Below are 15,537 nucleotides of genomic sequence, written 5' to 3'. Positions count from 1 at the left end.
TTCTATAAAAAAACCCTTGGCAACCAGGCAAGCCTTGTAGCGCTCAAGAGAATCATCAAAATGAGTCTTGACTTTATAGACCCATTTGCAACCAACCAGATTCTTACCAGCAGGCAAAGGAACCAACTCTCAAGTACTAGTTTTTTGCAAAGCAGACAACTTATCCTCTATAGCTTGAATCCAATGAGGATCCTGGCAAGCCTCCTTGTAAGACTGAGCTTTTGAAAAAGAATGAATAGTAGACAAAAACGTATAGTATAAAGGAGAAAAACTTATTTTAGCAAAACCAAGTTTGACTACTTGTTTACGGATATGAAGGGGATACTTACGGTTAGCAAGATCAAAGTCGTCGAAAGCAAGAAAATCAGCAGCAAGGGCAAAGACAACTAGCAGAGGGAGAGCCTTGCGATGAGAATAGACTAACACTGGAGGAGGAGGAGAAGCAGGAGCAGGAGCAGGAGCAGGAGCAGGAGCAGGAGCAGGAGTAAGAGTAGGTGGGGAAGATGGATGAGAGGAGAGAACAAATTCATGGGAGTGGAGAGGGACTCATTAAGAGGGATAATACAAGGTGAAGAGGGAATAAGCTCATAAGGAACAGTAGAGATGTACTCATCAGGAAGAACCTCAGAAGGAAATGGATCGATATGAACCAAATCCTCTTTGGAAACTAGAGCTGTGAGAGGAGGAAGCTGAAAGTAAGGTAGACGCTTGACAAAGGCAGTATGGCGGGAGGCATAAGGCGACGGGAAATAGGGTCATAACAACGATAACCTTTCTGAGTGAGACGGTAACCCAAAAAGACACATAGGATAGACCAGGCACTAAGTTTGGTCCTATCTTTACGGGGTAAAAAAACAAAACAAGTAGACCCAAACACACGAATGAGAGAGTAGTTAGGAAGTTAAGAAAATAGAGCCTTATAAGGAGACCGTCCAGAAAGAAGGGGGTAGGCATACGATTGAGAAGAAAAGCAGCAGTAAAAACTGCCTCACCCCAAATCGAAGTTAGAACAGAGGTAGAGAGAAAGAGAGACCTAGCTGTCTCAAGGAGATAATGGTGTTTACGGTCAACTCGACTATTTTGGGCAGGTGTATCAATATAGGAAGTTTGGTAAATGGTACCTAAATTGGCCAAATATTCACAAAACTCAGTTTAAAGTATTCCCTACCTAAGTCAGATCGCAACAATTTAATAGTAGACCTAAACTGTGTAATGACCATAGACTGAAAAGTACGGTATATCTGGTAGAAGTCAGGCTTATGAGTCATAAGATAAACCCAAGTGTAACAGGTGCAGTCATTAACAAATGAAATATAGTATGCAGAACCCCTTTTAGTAAGAAAATGAGAAGGACCCCAAACATCAGTATGAACTAAAGAAAACGGTGTATCAGATATAAAGGTATTTTTACGAAAAGGCAAGGCTATCATTTTGGCAAATTTACACCCCCGACACTCGGTAAGTTGACTAGGAGAAATTTCACCCAATACACTTGACTGAGTTAAAGGCCGTAAGCGGTCAGCAAACAAATGCCCTAATTTGGAATGCTATAAATAGAAAGGACTTAACAAAGAATCTAACGGAAAAGAGGAAAAAAATTGTTGGAGAGGTAGTCATAGGAAGGTGTAGGCTCTCTACCACATAGAGGTCTCCAAATCTACGATTAGTTCGAATCTATTGCTTAGACATTCGATCCTGCATAGAACAGATAGAAGAAGAAAAGATAACATCAAAACTGGAGGCATCAAGCTGACTGATAAATAATAAACTAATAGATAAATGAGGAACATAAAGGATAGATAGAATAAAAATAGCAAACATAGCTGACGGTAAGACAGACTCAACAGATATAACAGACATACTAGACTTATTAGCAATATTAACAGTAATAGAAAATAGAGGGGGAGTACAATTTTAAAATAAGGAGAGATAGGAAGTCATATAATGAGAGACACCAACGTCAAAAATCTAGATAGACAAAGAAATACCTGAAGAAGACCCAAGCAAACCTGAATATAGAGAGGAAATAATGGAGACAGATGGGGATGGCCGAAAGGTAGACAGTATATGCTGAAACTGACTAATTTAAGCACTCGAGAAAGCTAAGTCAAGATCAGGAGCCAGAGCAAATGCAATATAAGCAGCGGGAGAAGCTCGGAATTGGTTCTAAGACTGCTAAAAAGACGAGGCAGGCAGACGTCCTTCTTGGGACAGTGGTATTTCCAATGGCCCTTCTAACGGAAGAAGGCATACTCATCTAAAACCAGTGGCCCTTTCTTGGGCTTTGCAAAAGGCTCAAGCTGATGGGTATCCAACATCATAATGAACCAAAACTAGAGAACTAATTGGGCAAAGTGTAATAAATAGAAAATTGATAGATCAAATTGTAATATCTAGAAACTTGTTTAATCCAAACAAGAATAAGAGAGAACTATGGTCAGTCAAAAAGGAACTCCCAGGTCACAAGACTCAGAACAAGAGAGAAAGATGTCGCGATGCAATGGGTCGCAACGCAATGGTTCACAACTCTGACAGGTGCGACTGATGTCGCAATTCTAGTAACTAAAGAAGACGAAATAGAGAGGGAAGAACCACGATGAAAACCCACGAAGTTGCACAAGCTAAACAAAGTAGAGGGTGAACTGAGCCAGAGAACTGAACCAAAGAGAGATCGTGAGTCAATGTCCACAAACCAGAAACCTTCGATCTCAACTAAAATCGATTTATGATTTCTGACCAGATGGGTCGACAGGTTTCAGACCAAATGGGTCGTGCAAAGTTGATGCAATAGAGAATTCAACGGGGCAATTATGAGGAAACTTTGAACCAAACGAAGGGAAGAAGAAGAACCAACGGGGTCTTCTCAAACCAGACATGAACCAGAGAACTCAATCGATTCTGAGATTCAAACCAGAGATACACAATGATTGTTAGGGTTTCGAACCAAGCTCTGATACCATGTAAGTTTTCTGAATAATTTATGTATATTCAAGTGTTTTTATAATACAAGAGTACCTCAATTTATGTAATAATCTAACCTAAGATTGAAAAAGAAAAGAAGAATACCTACTTAATCCCTAATATATACAAAATATATATACTACCATATATATATAAAGCCGAATATTCTCACAAACTATCCATGATGTTGATCTTGATTAATGCAATGAAAAATATCTATCAATTAGAAGAGATATTTTTTATACCAACTGAAGAATACATGTATGCTGCAAACATATCTAACGCTCTACATGCACGTATATTTTTGAAATAAATAAAAATATAAATAACTAAATAAAACTTCTTATCATGCAATAAATAGAATTTTATGTTCATGTGTACGTACTTGCATGTCTTCTTCTTTTTCTTATAACGTAAGACAGCGCACTCCCTACTAGCCGACAACAATGAATTATTAAGAAAGTGGGTATGCATGGAGTTTCCCTCCAAGGAAGCATTGAAAAGACCTTACAACCCTAATAATCTTCAACACCACTCTCACCAGTCAGGGAAGCAAATAGGAGTGGGATGCTAGAATATGCTTTCCCTTGAGAGCAAAGAGCTGGATCAGTATTACAATTTGTCGCAAGATCATCAGATATTGAGTCACTGCATGTTGGCAGCATCGTCTGAATATGTGTAGCAGAAGAAACCTGCAAAATAAAACACCTATTTGATCCAAAAGTATTGTCAATGTCAAACACCAAATTTACACACATCTTGAAGTTAGTGTCACAAAGGAGGATTGCTATATTAAAATTAAGAAAAATATCAAATAAGTTCTACTTTTCCACAAAACTTCCATCGAGTCCTATCAAAACTATGTTGAGAGGACTGATTCATGTGTCAATACAAATCAATGGAAATTTCACCCAAAAAAAAAAAACGTATTGTAGATTTCCCCGTAAAATCAACCACCAAGCCATTAGTTACCTGGATTGTTCTAATATGTTGAGCTCTTTCAAAGACAAACATTGTCACATCCTAAATATTTAATTAATACCACAACCAATCACATAAAATAATTAATTTTATGATAGTATGCGATAATATGTAATTTAATTTACATGTGGAGTTATTGTGCAATTATTCTATTAATTAGGATTAATGTAAAATGAAGCAGGGTTGTTGTAAATAAACTCCAATGTGGAGTGGATAAGCTCCACACACACACACACACACAAAAAGATGGATTATCACCATCCTAATGTATAGGATAGTGAATAAGCATATAGCTTAGATAAATAAGCATATAGCTTAGGTGAGTCACCTACCTAGAGGGATAGATGGGAATTGGGCAATTGACACCTATTGAGTGGTGGCAAAACGTGCCACATGTCAAATAGAGACCACGCATACTCTCCTTATAAATAGTTCAGGACTCTGTAGTCGAGATCACCAAGCTTCAGAAGAAATATACATACGGGGTTTAACGAGACAATAATAGAAAAGTAAAGGCAAAAGGTTAAGGGTCAATATTTAGGTGAGTTATATTATATCTTGAGTTACCATAATATATTTTACGAATGTTTTGAGTTATCACAATTTATTTTATATAATTATGTTTTATGGTTATGTTAATGTTTTAATTACGTGGATCATTTTTCAGAACTCTATTTACTTAAATTGAAACCCATGGATATATTTGTTTAAATTTTAGAAATTATTTGACAATGATTTTAAAAACATTATTTTTGAATAAGTGCCACCACGGAGGTCCCACGCCTTGGGGGCTTAAATAATTACTGGCCTTATGAATTGTCACTTTAGTGACCCTCTGACAGTCCCATACCTTGGGAAACTTAAATAACCTTTGGCCCTCTGATTAGTCACACTGTGACCCTCTATTTGTCATGGATCCATTTATCCTCTGTTCTGTTCTGTACCGTGGTTATAATTGTTTTGTTTATATGATTTCTGTATTATATGTCAAATGATTTATGCATTATATACTTTGTATTTTAATATCAAGCTCTATTTAGCCAATAATTATCCATTGTGAATTTTATACCCTTATACTCTTAGTATAATATTTCTCACTCTGCCATATGCTTATAGCTGTTAAAACCTTTTCAAGTGAAGAAATTTAAAGAAGGATGACTTTACCCCATGGATCAAAACCCAAATGTAACATGAATGTCTTTTTTTTTTTCTTGTAATCATTATCTGACCGATGTTACATTGTTACATAAATAATAATTTCCATGTACACTTCGGATATTTATCTACATCTTTTATTTTATTCCACTGCATAATTTAATTTAATTACTTGGAATTAATTTGAGAAATTTTAGAATTATCTAGTTGCGAACCCAGCCCTGGCCACCGGAACAGGTTGTGACAAAGTGGTATCAGAGCAATGGTAATAATAATAATAATAATAATAATAATAATAATAATAATAATAATAAGGAAAAAAAACATACCATTGAGTTAGGAGACATGCGTACCTTTAAAAACAAGATAAGAAAATTTTACCTGAGTCCGTATGGTTATAGTCTTACCTTAGTCTTTATAGTAATAGTCTTTTCTTAGTTCTATAGCTAAGTTGGACATCCTGTGGTGCAAGCAATGTCGGAACTTAACTTTGGCGACTCTTTTTGGTACGGGCCTAATCTAGAACTTAACTTTGGCAACTCTAAGGAATTTTTGAAAATAATAGTTACATTCCAGACTTACTAGAGGAAATAAGAGATTCAGAGAGAATAGTTAGGTAGGCCGACCCGACCCTCAACCGACTTATGGGCCGACCAGTATACTTAAGGGCCACCCCCTACAGAAGTAGATACACAGTGGTGAAGGGTTGACGCTAGGAGTACCTTGGACAGGTTCTTAGGGCCAACACGGGTAGTAGGCATGCCCTCAAGTTAGGGATATCCTCACTACTTAGTGGCCTCTTTACCTTCGGAGTTTATGGCTCGGCGAGGAAATGCCTTCTTAAGTGATCATATTCAAGCAAGAGTCCCTTCCCATCGAAACCTGATTAATACGCAGACTGTTGACTTTGGTGATATTATGACTTATGTGGAGGTGCCTCACGGGATGATAACTATGGGGCTACGAGACAGACATCCCCATTTACCGAGTGGAGGTAATGTGGCGATGCTTTGGTATCGAGCTGAGCGATTGGGAGTTTGAGCATCATATGCAACTGCAGTATCCATGGTTATTTGCAACCTAAGATCCCGAGAATAAGATTCTTTCTTTTGTTGTTTTGTGTTTTTCTTTTTCCTTTTGTTTGGTGTCCAAGGGAGCTGACCATGACCTAGTTCTAACCTATTTTGTCATAGAGGGTTAGGCATTAAAATGACATAACTACAAGTAATGGACCAACACTATTATACATAAATAAAACCGGTGTTTTGTGAATAACGTATATATTGTCTTGTGAACTATGTTTTGCGGATTATGTGAATATGTTTTAAATTAAGTAGGAAATCATGCACCACGTTTATTAAAATTGTTTTTATAGCTATGGCTAATAATGGAAATGGTACCGGATCATCATCCAATGGAGCCGACCCAATGTAAAAGATTGTGGAAAGAACTATTACTAGTTTCTTGCAAGCCTTGCAAAACAATGGGTTACCAGAACATCGAGAAGGGACAACTATAATTAAATAGTTCCAAGACTTGAAACCTTCCACATTCACATGAGGTTCAAACCCATTGCTAGCTGAAGCTTGGGTTAAAGAAATGGAAAAGATTTTTCATGCCCTACCCTGCATAAAAAAACAGAAAGTGTCATTCGCTATTTTCACTTTCAAGGAAGGAATGGTGGCTTCTCACCTTAGAAAAGGAAGAGATCGTGACATGGGTGAGATTTCTAGAAGTGTTCTATGAAAAGTATTTTAAAGAATCACTACGGGAGTAGAAGGCATCTAAGTTCCTACATCTGAGGCAAGGAATAATGTCGGTAGCAGAATACGAAAGTAAGTTCACCCGTCTAGCACGATTTGCACCGCATGTTATTCCAACAGAAGTTTGAAAAGCAAGGAATTTTGAAATAGGATTGGAAGCTAAAATCAAAGATAGGCTTGAGGTTTTGAAATTACTAACCTATGTAGAGATGGTGGATCGAGTATACATTGCTGAGAAAGGAATTAAAACTGCACGTTCAAGTGAAATAGGTCAAAAGAAACGATTTTGGGAACCAGTCGGAGGATCAAGGGCAACCCTACCAAAGAAAGTAAATCCTGGACCTACTAGCTCAACTGGTTCGGCCAACCAAAATTTTACTATTCCTAGGGTTAGCACCATTCCGAATTGTCCGAGTTGCGGAAAGGCTCAGAGGGGACAGTGCTATCGAGCAATAAGAGCATGTTATAGATGTAGCCAAATTGGTCATGTGATGAAAGATTGCCCAAAATTCACCAACTTTGTGATGGGTGCCTCTGAACTAGTTTAGAAACCAAAACCTGCCACAGGAGGGAAGAAGGAACAGAAGCGCTAAGAGAGCTTTTGCGTTAGTACCCAGAAATTCCAATGCTATGGAGAACGTTGTGACAAGTACACCTTTTGTCTGTGGTCACTTAGCTCATGTTCTCTTTGACTCTGGTTCCATTCATTCTTTTGTTGCACCCCACTTTGTTCCCAAGTTAACATCAACACTTGAACAATTAGGATGTGCATTATCTGTGGCTTTTCCATCTAGTGTCTCCACCCTTAGTACAAAGCAGTGTTTTTAAAGGCTCAAGGCGCACTAAGGCGCTGAAGGTCTCTCGAGGCCTAGGCGCAAGGCGAGGCGCGGTCTTTATTGAAGTAAGGCGCACAGTCTTAGGCCAAGTTTGGGAAGACTAAAAAAGTGCACTTTTTGTCTTTTTGGACTAAAAAATTGAGGTTGAAAATATGGATGTTTGGGTTAACTTTTTGACTTTTTATTGAAAAATGTGTAATAAAAAATTGTAAAAATTGATTTGTAGGGAAAAATTTGAATTGGGAGTTGTGCAGCCGTAATTGTTGACTTTTGGTGAATAGTGTTAACTTTTTAACTTTTTAAGTAACTTTTTGACTTTTTAACTTTTTTGGAAGTACCCAAACTTGGCCTTAGTAAAAAATAAAAAAATTAACACAGACTAATCATTCATAATACTAAGACAATTTTTTAAAAAATAAAAAGTAATCAAGATTCAAGACAAAATATAAAATAATTCTCAAAGCCATGAAAGTGCATATTACATATCATTCTAATTTTCAAAGATAAAATAATCCACATTCAATAAAATAAAAACAAAAACATAAACACAACATCCAAAACATAAATATTCAACAAATACTAATATATGTCTTAACACTTCAAAACATCAATATCAAAAGAAAAAGGTTAGAACTTCGGTCGTCGGCCAATCAATCATCATCCTCAACATCAATGGCAAGCAAACTATCATCTTCTTCTCCATCAGTTGATTTATATCCCTCAACATCTTCGTCCTCTGTGTCATCTGAGCCCGTTTCCTTTTCATCTATTAATTGAAGTGGAGTTAATCTTGATGATTTAGATATCCTCAGTTGTGCCTTTGAGCGTGAACGTGTTGCTCTACTTGCATGGCTACTTTCTTTTACTCCAGAAGCTCTAGCAACAGTGGCCCACGTCAAGCCATCATCATCATCAAACACAAGCTCATTATCTTCATCTGATTCCCCATCCATCCTTCCAAGCAACCACTCATTGCTTTCATCAATATTTTGCAAAGATATGGGATCAAGAGTGTTGCGCATGTCATACCTAAATCTCAATGTTCTATTATATTTGACAAATACTAAATCATTGAGACATTGTTGTTCCAATCTATTTCTTTTCTTGCTATGAAGCTGCAAGTATTAAAAAGATATTAAATTCTATATAATGAGAAAAAAAAATATTTGAATTGAACAAAAAATTAGTTAGAATGTTAAATACTCACATGTTCAAATACACTCCAATTTCGTTCACAACCCGATGAACTACATGTTAGGCTAAGGACTTTTATGGAAAAAGTTTGCAAGTTTGGAGTTTAGAACCATATGATGCCCACCAATCAGCTGCGATAATCACTAGTTAGAAATAATTGTTACCAAGTACTGAGTTTTACTAAAAGTATTACTAAAAATAAACTCTATGAGTCTATAATATATTACCTGGTGCCCTTGTGTTTCTTTGCCTAATCGCAACAGACTTGCCAAAAAGACTCTTAGCCTTCATATAAATACTCATCTCATTAGTGATCAAATCTTCAACAGTGACATCTGGGACCAACCTTTGCATGCATTCATAAAACCCATTCATCACTTCATGATCTTTTTGCACCTCTAACGCTTTTGGGTAAAAGAATTCTGGGTTAAGAAAGTGCGCAGCTGCATGTAAAGGCCGATGCAATTGGACATCCCATTTTTTGTCGATGATTTTGAAGATTTCATTATACTTCTCTTCTTTATGATCAAATGAACTTGCAATGCATTCTTTTGCCCTATCCATTGCCTCATAAATGTATCCCATGGGAGGTTTCTTCTCGTTATCAACCAATCTAAGCACTTTGACGAGAGGACCTAAGACCTTAAGGGCAAATACAACAGTATTCCAAAATAAAGGCATCAACAAAGTTTGTGCCATTCTTTTACCTTGTGTCTCCTTTGCCCATTTGCTTGAGGTCCAGTCTTCAGAGGTGACCATCTTTCTCAAATTGTTTTTTTGTTGATACATCCTAGACAAAGTCAGAAAGGCGGTTGCAAATCTAGTTTTTGCAGGCTTGATCAAATTCTTCAAATTTGTATAGCGCCTCATCATGTTTAGCAATGCAGATCGGTTGTAAATGTAGCCATGTACTGCAATACCCCTTTCAAATGTCTTTTTCAGTCTAGGTATCTTGAAAATGTCTTCTAACATCAAGTCCAAGCAATGAGCAGCACATGGTGTCCAATACAAGTGTTAATACTTGGCTTCCAAAAACCTCTCTATAATGTAACAATAACGAAGAATTATTATTTTCAAGTTTTTAAATTTTAAATACAAAACAAACTATGAGTAAACAATTTTGATGTAAGGAAATATTCTTACCCGCCAACACATTAGCTGCAGCACTATCAGTGATAACTTGCACCACATTCTCTTTTCCAACTTTCTCCACAAACTTGTCTGGTAATTCAAATAGCTTTTGCCCATCCTTTGAATAGCTAGAAGCATCAACCGACTCAACAAACATGGTTCCTCTTGGACAATTAACTAAAAAGTTAATCAATGTCATTCCTCTCTTATCAGTCCAGCCATCAGCCATTATGGAACACCCGTATTTTGCACAATCCTCTTTATGATTCTTCATCAAATCTTCAGTATGTTTCACTTCTTTTTTGAGTTGGGTAACCCGCACTTCATGGTAAGTTGGTGGCTTCATACCAGGACCATATTGCTCAATGGCTTCAATCATTGGTCCAAAACTCTCATAATTTACTACATTAAAAGTGATAGCAGCATCATACATCCACCTTGCAAATCTTTGCACTGCCCAAGCTCTCATTTCTTTTTTGTAAGGGTCATTTGCATCAATTTTGGTTTGCTTCCCTTTTGCTTGTTCTCTTCGATTTTTCACCACTGATTCAGGATTGGGTGTGAAATAAACATCCATAGGCCCTTTTCTGTTTGGCATTTTTTATTTGGATTTGGATGAACCTTGGCTGCTACTTGTCAACTTACGGCGTTGATTGACATTGATCTCAACAACATCATCATCTTCATCTTCATCTTCATCTTCGTCTTCCATGTCCATGTCATTGAAATTAGGCAACATGTTCATTTCTTTTTTGTGTCTTCTTTTTTGACATGAACTCTTTAATCTCTTCTCTTACATGAGCTGGACACTTCGAGCAAACAGTGACGTTCCTATAACCTCCCGCGAGCTGTTGTTTCACCTGATAAACACCTCCATTTGATACTTTACCACAAAAATTACACTCAAACTTGTTTAAATTATTCTCCTCTACCAAATGAGCATATTGCCACGCTGGATCTTTTATTTTACTTTCCGATGTCATTTTCTACAATCTACACAACAAATTTAATAAATAAATACAGAATCAGAGACTCAAACCAGTAGCACCTAACAGAATTTATTTTTTTCCCCTAACAGATAAATACAGAATTTATAAAATACAGAATTTAATAAATACATATAAATACAGAATTTATTAAATACAGATAAATACAGAATTTATTTTTTTCCCTAACAAATAAGGGAAAAAAAAGTCCAGTAGCATTGTATTAATTAATTATTTGTGAATAATTAATTATTTATAAATTTTTTGTATTTGTATTTATTTTTTTTGTATTTATATTTATTTATTTTGTATTTGTATTTATTTATTTATTTATTTCCTAACAGTGACTCAAGCATAATTGAAAAAAATAAAAAAATAAAAAAATAAAACAGAGTCGAACAAAGTCGAATTGAAGAAGAAGAAGAAGAAGAAGAAGAAGGGGAGAGAGAGAGAGAGAGAGAGAGTGAGTGAGATCAGAAGACCATTCGAGGTCGAAGCAAAAAAAAAAAAAAACAGCCTAATCGAAGACCAGACGACCAGAAGACCAGAAGATGAGGAGAAGAAGAAGAAGATGGCGAGGCAAAGCAAAGCATACCTGTGCGAAGTCGAAGTTGAAGTCGTTGCGAAGTCGAAGTCGAATCGAGCAAGCCCAGTCGAAGTCGAAGTCGAAGTTGAAGTCGAAGTCGAAGGCGAGGCGAGGCGAGAGAGGTAAAACGACATAGATTAGGGTTCATTTCAGTCATATTTGGTCATATTGTACATGAGTTGTTATCCTCTGTGGCTAACAGCCATTCGAACACACACCCCGTAGCCGTTAGATCAGATCTAGCTACTAATAAATCAAGCGCGCCTAGTCATGCACCTTGCGCCTCTGTCGCTTGGCTCAAGTCGCGGCTAAGGCGAGAGCCTACCTCAAGTTGCCTCGCCTGGGACCTGCACAGGCACAAACAGTGCGCCTTGCCTCGCCTGGCGCCTATGCGCGCTTTTCACAACACTGGTGCAAAAGTACACAAGTTATGTGTTATATCCCTAAAAGATGAAACTTTGTATGTCGATCTAATTCCACTCCGCATTAGTAGCTTCGACATAATCGTAGGAATAGATTGGCTTGCTGCTAACTAGGGGTGAGTAGCGGATATACCGATTCGCTAAAACCGACCGAACCGAACCGATCCGCCGCATTTTGGACGGATGCGTGATGACGAGCAGACGGTTGCAGATTGATTTTCTCCAATCTGCCAATTTGGCGGACGGATGGCGGATTTAAGATTTTTTTGGCCGCAACCGAACCGCCAAACCGCCAAATCGCAAGCACCCCTAGTAATTTATAAGACTTTGTAGTTTCAATTTGTTTAAATATTAAATATTATGTTTGTGTTTTCAATTGAAAAAGAGTTTAAATATTCTGTTGAAAAAAAAATTTTAACTTGAATATATTTTTTGAATTGAAAAAAGTAAACGTATTATTTATCTATATTTTTTGGTTTTTAAATCTAGCTCTAAAAATAATAAATAGAAAATATGATATATGCTGGTTGGTTTTTGTTTTCAAAAACATATGTAGATGTAACAATGCAGAGACAAACAATCTCTACTACTGCTCTGTTTATGGTTTTGGTGGTTTGAATTGTTATTATATTTTAAGAATCACAGATTATAATACTTTATGTGGATGAATCATGCTGTGATTGTAATATGTGGATGAGGCATGCAGTGATTGTGATATTTTAAAGTTTCAAACTTTCTTTCTTTGGATAAGGCATACAGTGATTGTAATACTTTTTTAAGTCATTGACTGTAATACTTTCTTTTTCTTTTTTTTTGAGGAAATGGACAAATTGAATTATGTTGAAAATTTATAAAATTTTATACCGCCAAACCGATTCGCATCCATCTGCCAAATCGCCAATCCGCTCAATCCACATCCGCCGGATTGGCGGACGGATGCGGATTGATTTTCTTCAATCCACCAATCTGGCGGACGGATGGCGGATTGGAGGTTCTGTGGCCGCAACCGACCCGCGCCCACCCCTACTGCCAACCATGCCTCTATTGACTGTATGACCAAAAATGTTTTTCTTCAGTTACCCGACCAACGCGAGCTGGTCTTCGAAGGAATTGAAGTTTCTATCCCTCCATATTTGATATCCTCCATGATAGCCCAATGACTTTTGAAAAAAGGTTGTAGTGGTTGTATGTGTTATGTGGTCGACACTCAACAAATAGGCCCGACACTCGATTCAATACCTATCGTTCGAGAATTTCCTAACATTTTTCCTGAAGACTTACCTAGTAGTTTAGTTGACTGAAAAATCGAATTCACCATTGAAACTCAACCCAATACACAACCGATCTCTAAAACCCCTTACCGCATGTTAATGACGAAATTGAAGGATCTAAAAACCCAACTCCAGGAACTCTTAGATAAAGACTTCATTCGACCAAGTACCTCACCATGGGGAGCTCTAGTACTGTTCGTAAAGAAAAATGATGGCACGATAAGGTTATGCATCGATTACCGAGAGCTGAACAAAGTCACCATTAAGAATCGATACCCCTTGCCAAGAATCGACGACTTGTTTGACCAACTTCAAGGCGCCCAAGTATTCTTCAAAATCGACTTGCATTCCGGTTATCATCAATTAAAAGTCAAAACGGAGAGCATCGAGAAGACGACATTCAGAACACGTTACGGGCACTACGAGTTTTTTGTCATGCTATTTGGCGTCACAAATGCTCCAACGGCCTTCATGGGCCTCATGAACCGAGTGTTCAAACTATGTCTTGATGAATTCGTCATCGTCTTCATTAACGACATTCTTGTATACTCCAAGTCACCGAAGGATCATGAGCAACACTTACGAACAGTGCTGCAAACACTACGTGATCACAAACTTTATGTCAAGTTGAAGAAATACGAATTCTGGATCAATAGTGTACACTTCCTCGGTCACGTCATTAATAAGGATGGCATCTCGATTGACCTCCAAAAAGTTACAGTAATTGTGGATTGGCCACAACCTACTAACGTGTCCGAGATTCGAAACTTCTTGGGTCTATCCGACTATTATCGACGCTTCGTTCAAGATTTCTCAAAGATAGCATCACTCTTAACCCAGCTAACTCAGAAGAACACACCCTTTGAATAGACTAACAAGCAGGAACGTTGCTTCTAAAAGTTGAAAAACAGGCTTGTGACAGCTCCTATACTAGCACTCCTCATGAGAACAGATGGGTTTGCAATTTATAGCAATACCTCATACAATGGTTTGGGTTGCGTTCTTATGCAAAATTGAAAAGTCATTGCTTATGCCTTACGCCAACTAAAGTCTCACAAGAAGAATTACCCAACCCATGATCTAGAATTTGCCGCAGTAATCTTTGCCCTCAAAATATGGCGTCATTATCTCTACAAAGCAGCCTGCAAAATTTACACAGATCACAAGAGTCTTAAATATCTATTTACACAGTAGGAACTGAATATGCGACAATGACGATGGCTAAAATTTATGAAGGACTACAATGTAGAGATCCATCACCATCTAGGCAAAACTAGTGTGGTAGCAAATGCGTTGAGTCGAAAGGCTACCAGAAGTTTGGCATGTACCCTCATCCTCCACAAGATCAATGGACTGCTCGCCAACATAATCGTGGAACCCACATTGATTGAAGAAATTGGAGCATGCCAATGTGAAGATAAACTTTTGAAGAAAAAAGTATGAGGAGCAGAGATGTAGGAACCCACATTTTATGTCCTCATCATGTTCATGAGCATCGGTATGATTATGACTTATTTAGCTTGCATGTGTATGTTGTGATTTGTTTCGCTTGAGCTAATGTGATCCATGTCTTGTTTTGAAGCCTTGTGATTTGTCTAAGTGTAGTATGCTTGTCTTGTTCCTTCCTTGATGTGAAACTTAGGTCACGCCTTGCCTGAGTTATGCTAGCCGATGTTATTCCAAGCCGAGGTCATCCTTAGTCTAGTAGTAGTATCTTGGAACCCCTTGTTGACCTCCGTCCTTGCCTTGACCACATTAGCCGAGATGTTACCTTGCACCCAAGCGATCTCGTCCTGGAATGGTACGACCTAGGCCGAGGTGTGGCGCATCTTGGCCAAGATGTGGCACAGCTTAGTCAAGTGTTGTCCTTCCTAGCCGAGGTCATTGTCACCTTAGTTGCCGAAGTCCTTTGTTAGCCGATGTCACCCCTTGCTGGAGTACCATTCTGTATAGCGTGTTAGATACGCCTCGTTATTAGCCGATGTCATTGCCTCGTCAGAGAGCCCATACCGCTTTGCTTGTTGAACACCATTTCCACCATGCTTTGTCTGGTCTGTCAGCCACCTTTTCAGGATAAACCCAACCAGTCGCCGCCACGTGTTTCAGCAGAGGGTTAACCCCAGAACTGGGTATAGAAAACTATTATTTGGTATCATAAACTTGCCTTGTAGAGAGAGAAGCTCTACGAGGAAGAAAGAGTTTTGGAGTGAGGAAGTAGATCTTCAAGCTTGATTCCTAGAGATCGAACCGT

At 37.9% G+C, this 15,537-nt stretch overlaps 2 protein-coding genes across 2 annotated transcripts; both read right to left on the bottom strand.

Annotated features, from left to right (window-relative positions):
• Nucleotides 1-8,051: 8,051 nt before the first annotated feature.
• On the bottom strand, nt 8,052-11,021 carry LOC145804611 (uncharacterized). Its single transcript, XM_082899132.1, has 2 exons — nt 10,034-11,021; nt 8,052-9,930 (listed from the first exon to the last, which is right to left on the bottom strand). Exons 1-2 carry the CDS (start codon nt 10,617-10,619, stop codon nt 9,905-9,907), a joined length of 612 nt encoding a protein of 203 aa, XP_082755258.1. The 5' UTR covers nt 10,620-11,021; the 3' UTR covers nt 8,052-9,904.
• Nucleotides 8,347-9,862, bottom strand: LOC114285369 (uncharacterized). The gene is made up of 3 exons (XM_082897029.1): nt 9,118-9,862; nt 8,904-8,962; nt 8,347-8,811 (listed from the first exon to the last, which is right to left on the bottom strand). Exons 1-3 carry the CDS (start codon nt 9,860-9,862, stop codon nt 8,347-8,349), a joined length of 1,269 nt encoding a protein of 422 aa, XP_082753155.1.
• Nucleotides 11,022-15,537: the final 4,516 nt, after the last annotated feature.

This window comes from Camellia sinensis, chromosome 12, assembly GCF_055761805.1.
Source record: "Camellia sinensis isolate YWXY chromosome 12, ASM5576180v1, whole genome shotgun sequence".
In the NCBI taxonomy this organism is placed as follows: Eukaryota; Viridiplantae; Streptophyta; class Magnoliopsida; order Ericales; family Theaceae; genus Camellia; species Camellia sinensis.
Note: the sequence above shows the minus strand (reverse complement) of the source record. Positions and strands in the feature narration are given on the sequence as shown.

Bases quoted from the DNA above. Each gene is read 5' to 3' on its own strand.
- LOC114285369 (XM_082897029.1), bottom strand. From the start codon at position 9,862: ATGTTAGAAGACATTTTCAAGATACCTAGACTGAAAAAGACATTTGAA. The intron at 8,963-9,117 runs GTAATATATTAT...TTTCCATAAAAG, and splicing joins AAGAAACACAAGGGCACCAG to TCCTTAGCCTAACATGTAGT. The intron at 8,812-8,903 runs GTGAGTATTTAA...TAATACTTGCAG, and splicing joins ATTGGAGTGTATTTGAACAT to CTTCATAGCAAGAAAAGAAA.
- LOC145804611 (XM_082899132.1), bottom strand. From the start codon at position 10,619: ATGCCAAACAGAAAAGGGCCTATGGATGTTTATTTCACACCCAATCCT. The intron at 9,931-10,033 runs GTAAGAATATTT...GTTACATTATAG, and splicing joins TGCAGCTAATGTGTTGGCGG to AGAGGTTTTTGGAAGCCAAG.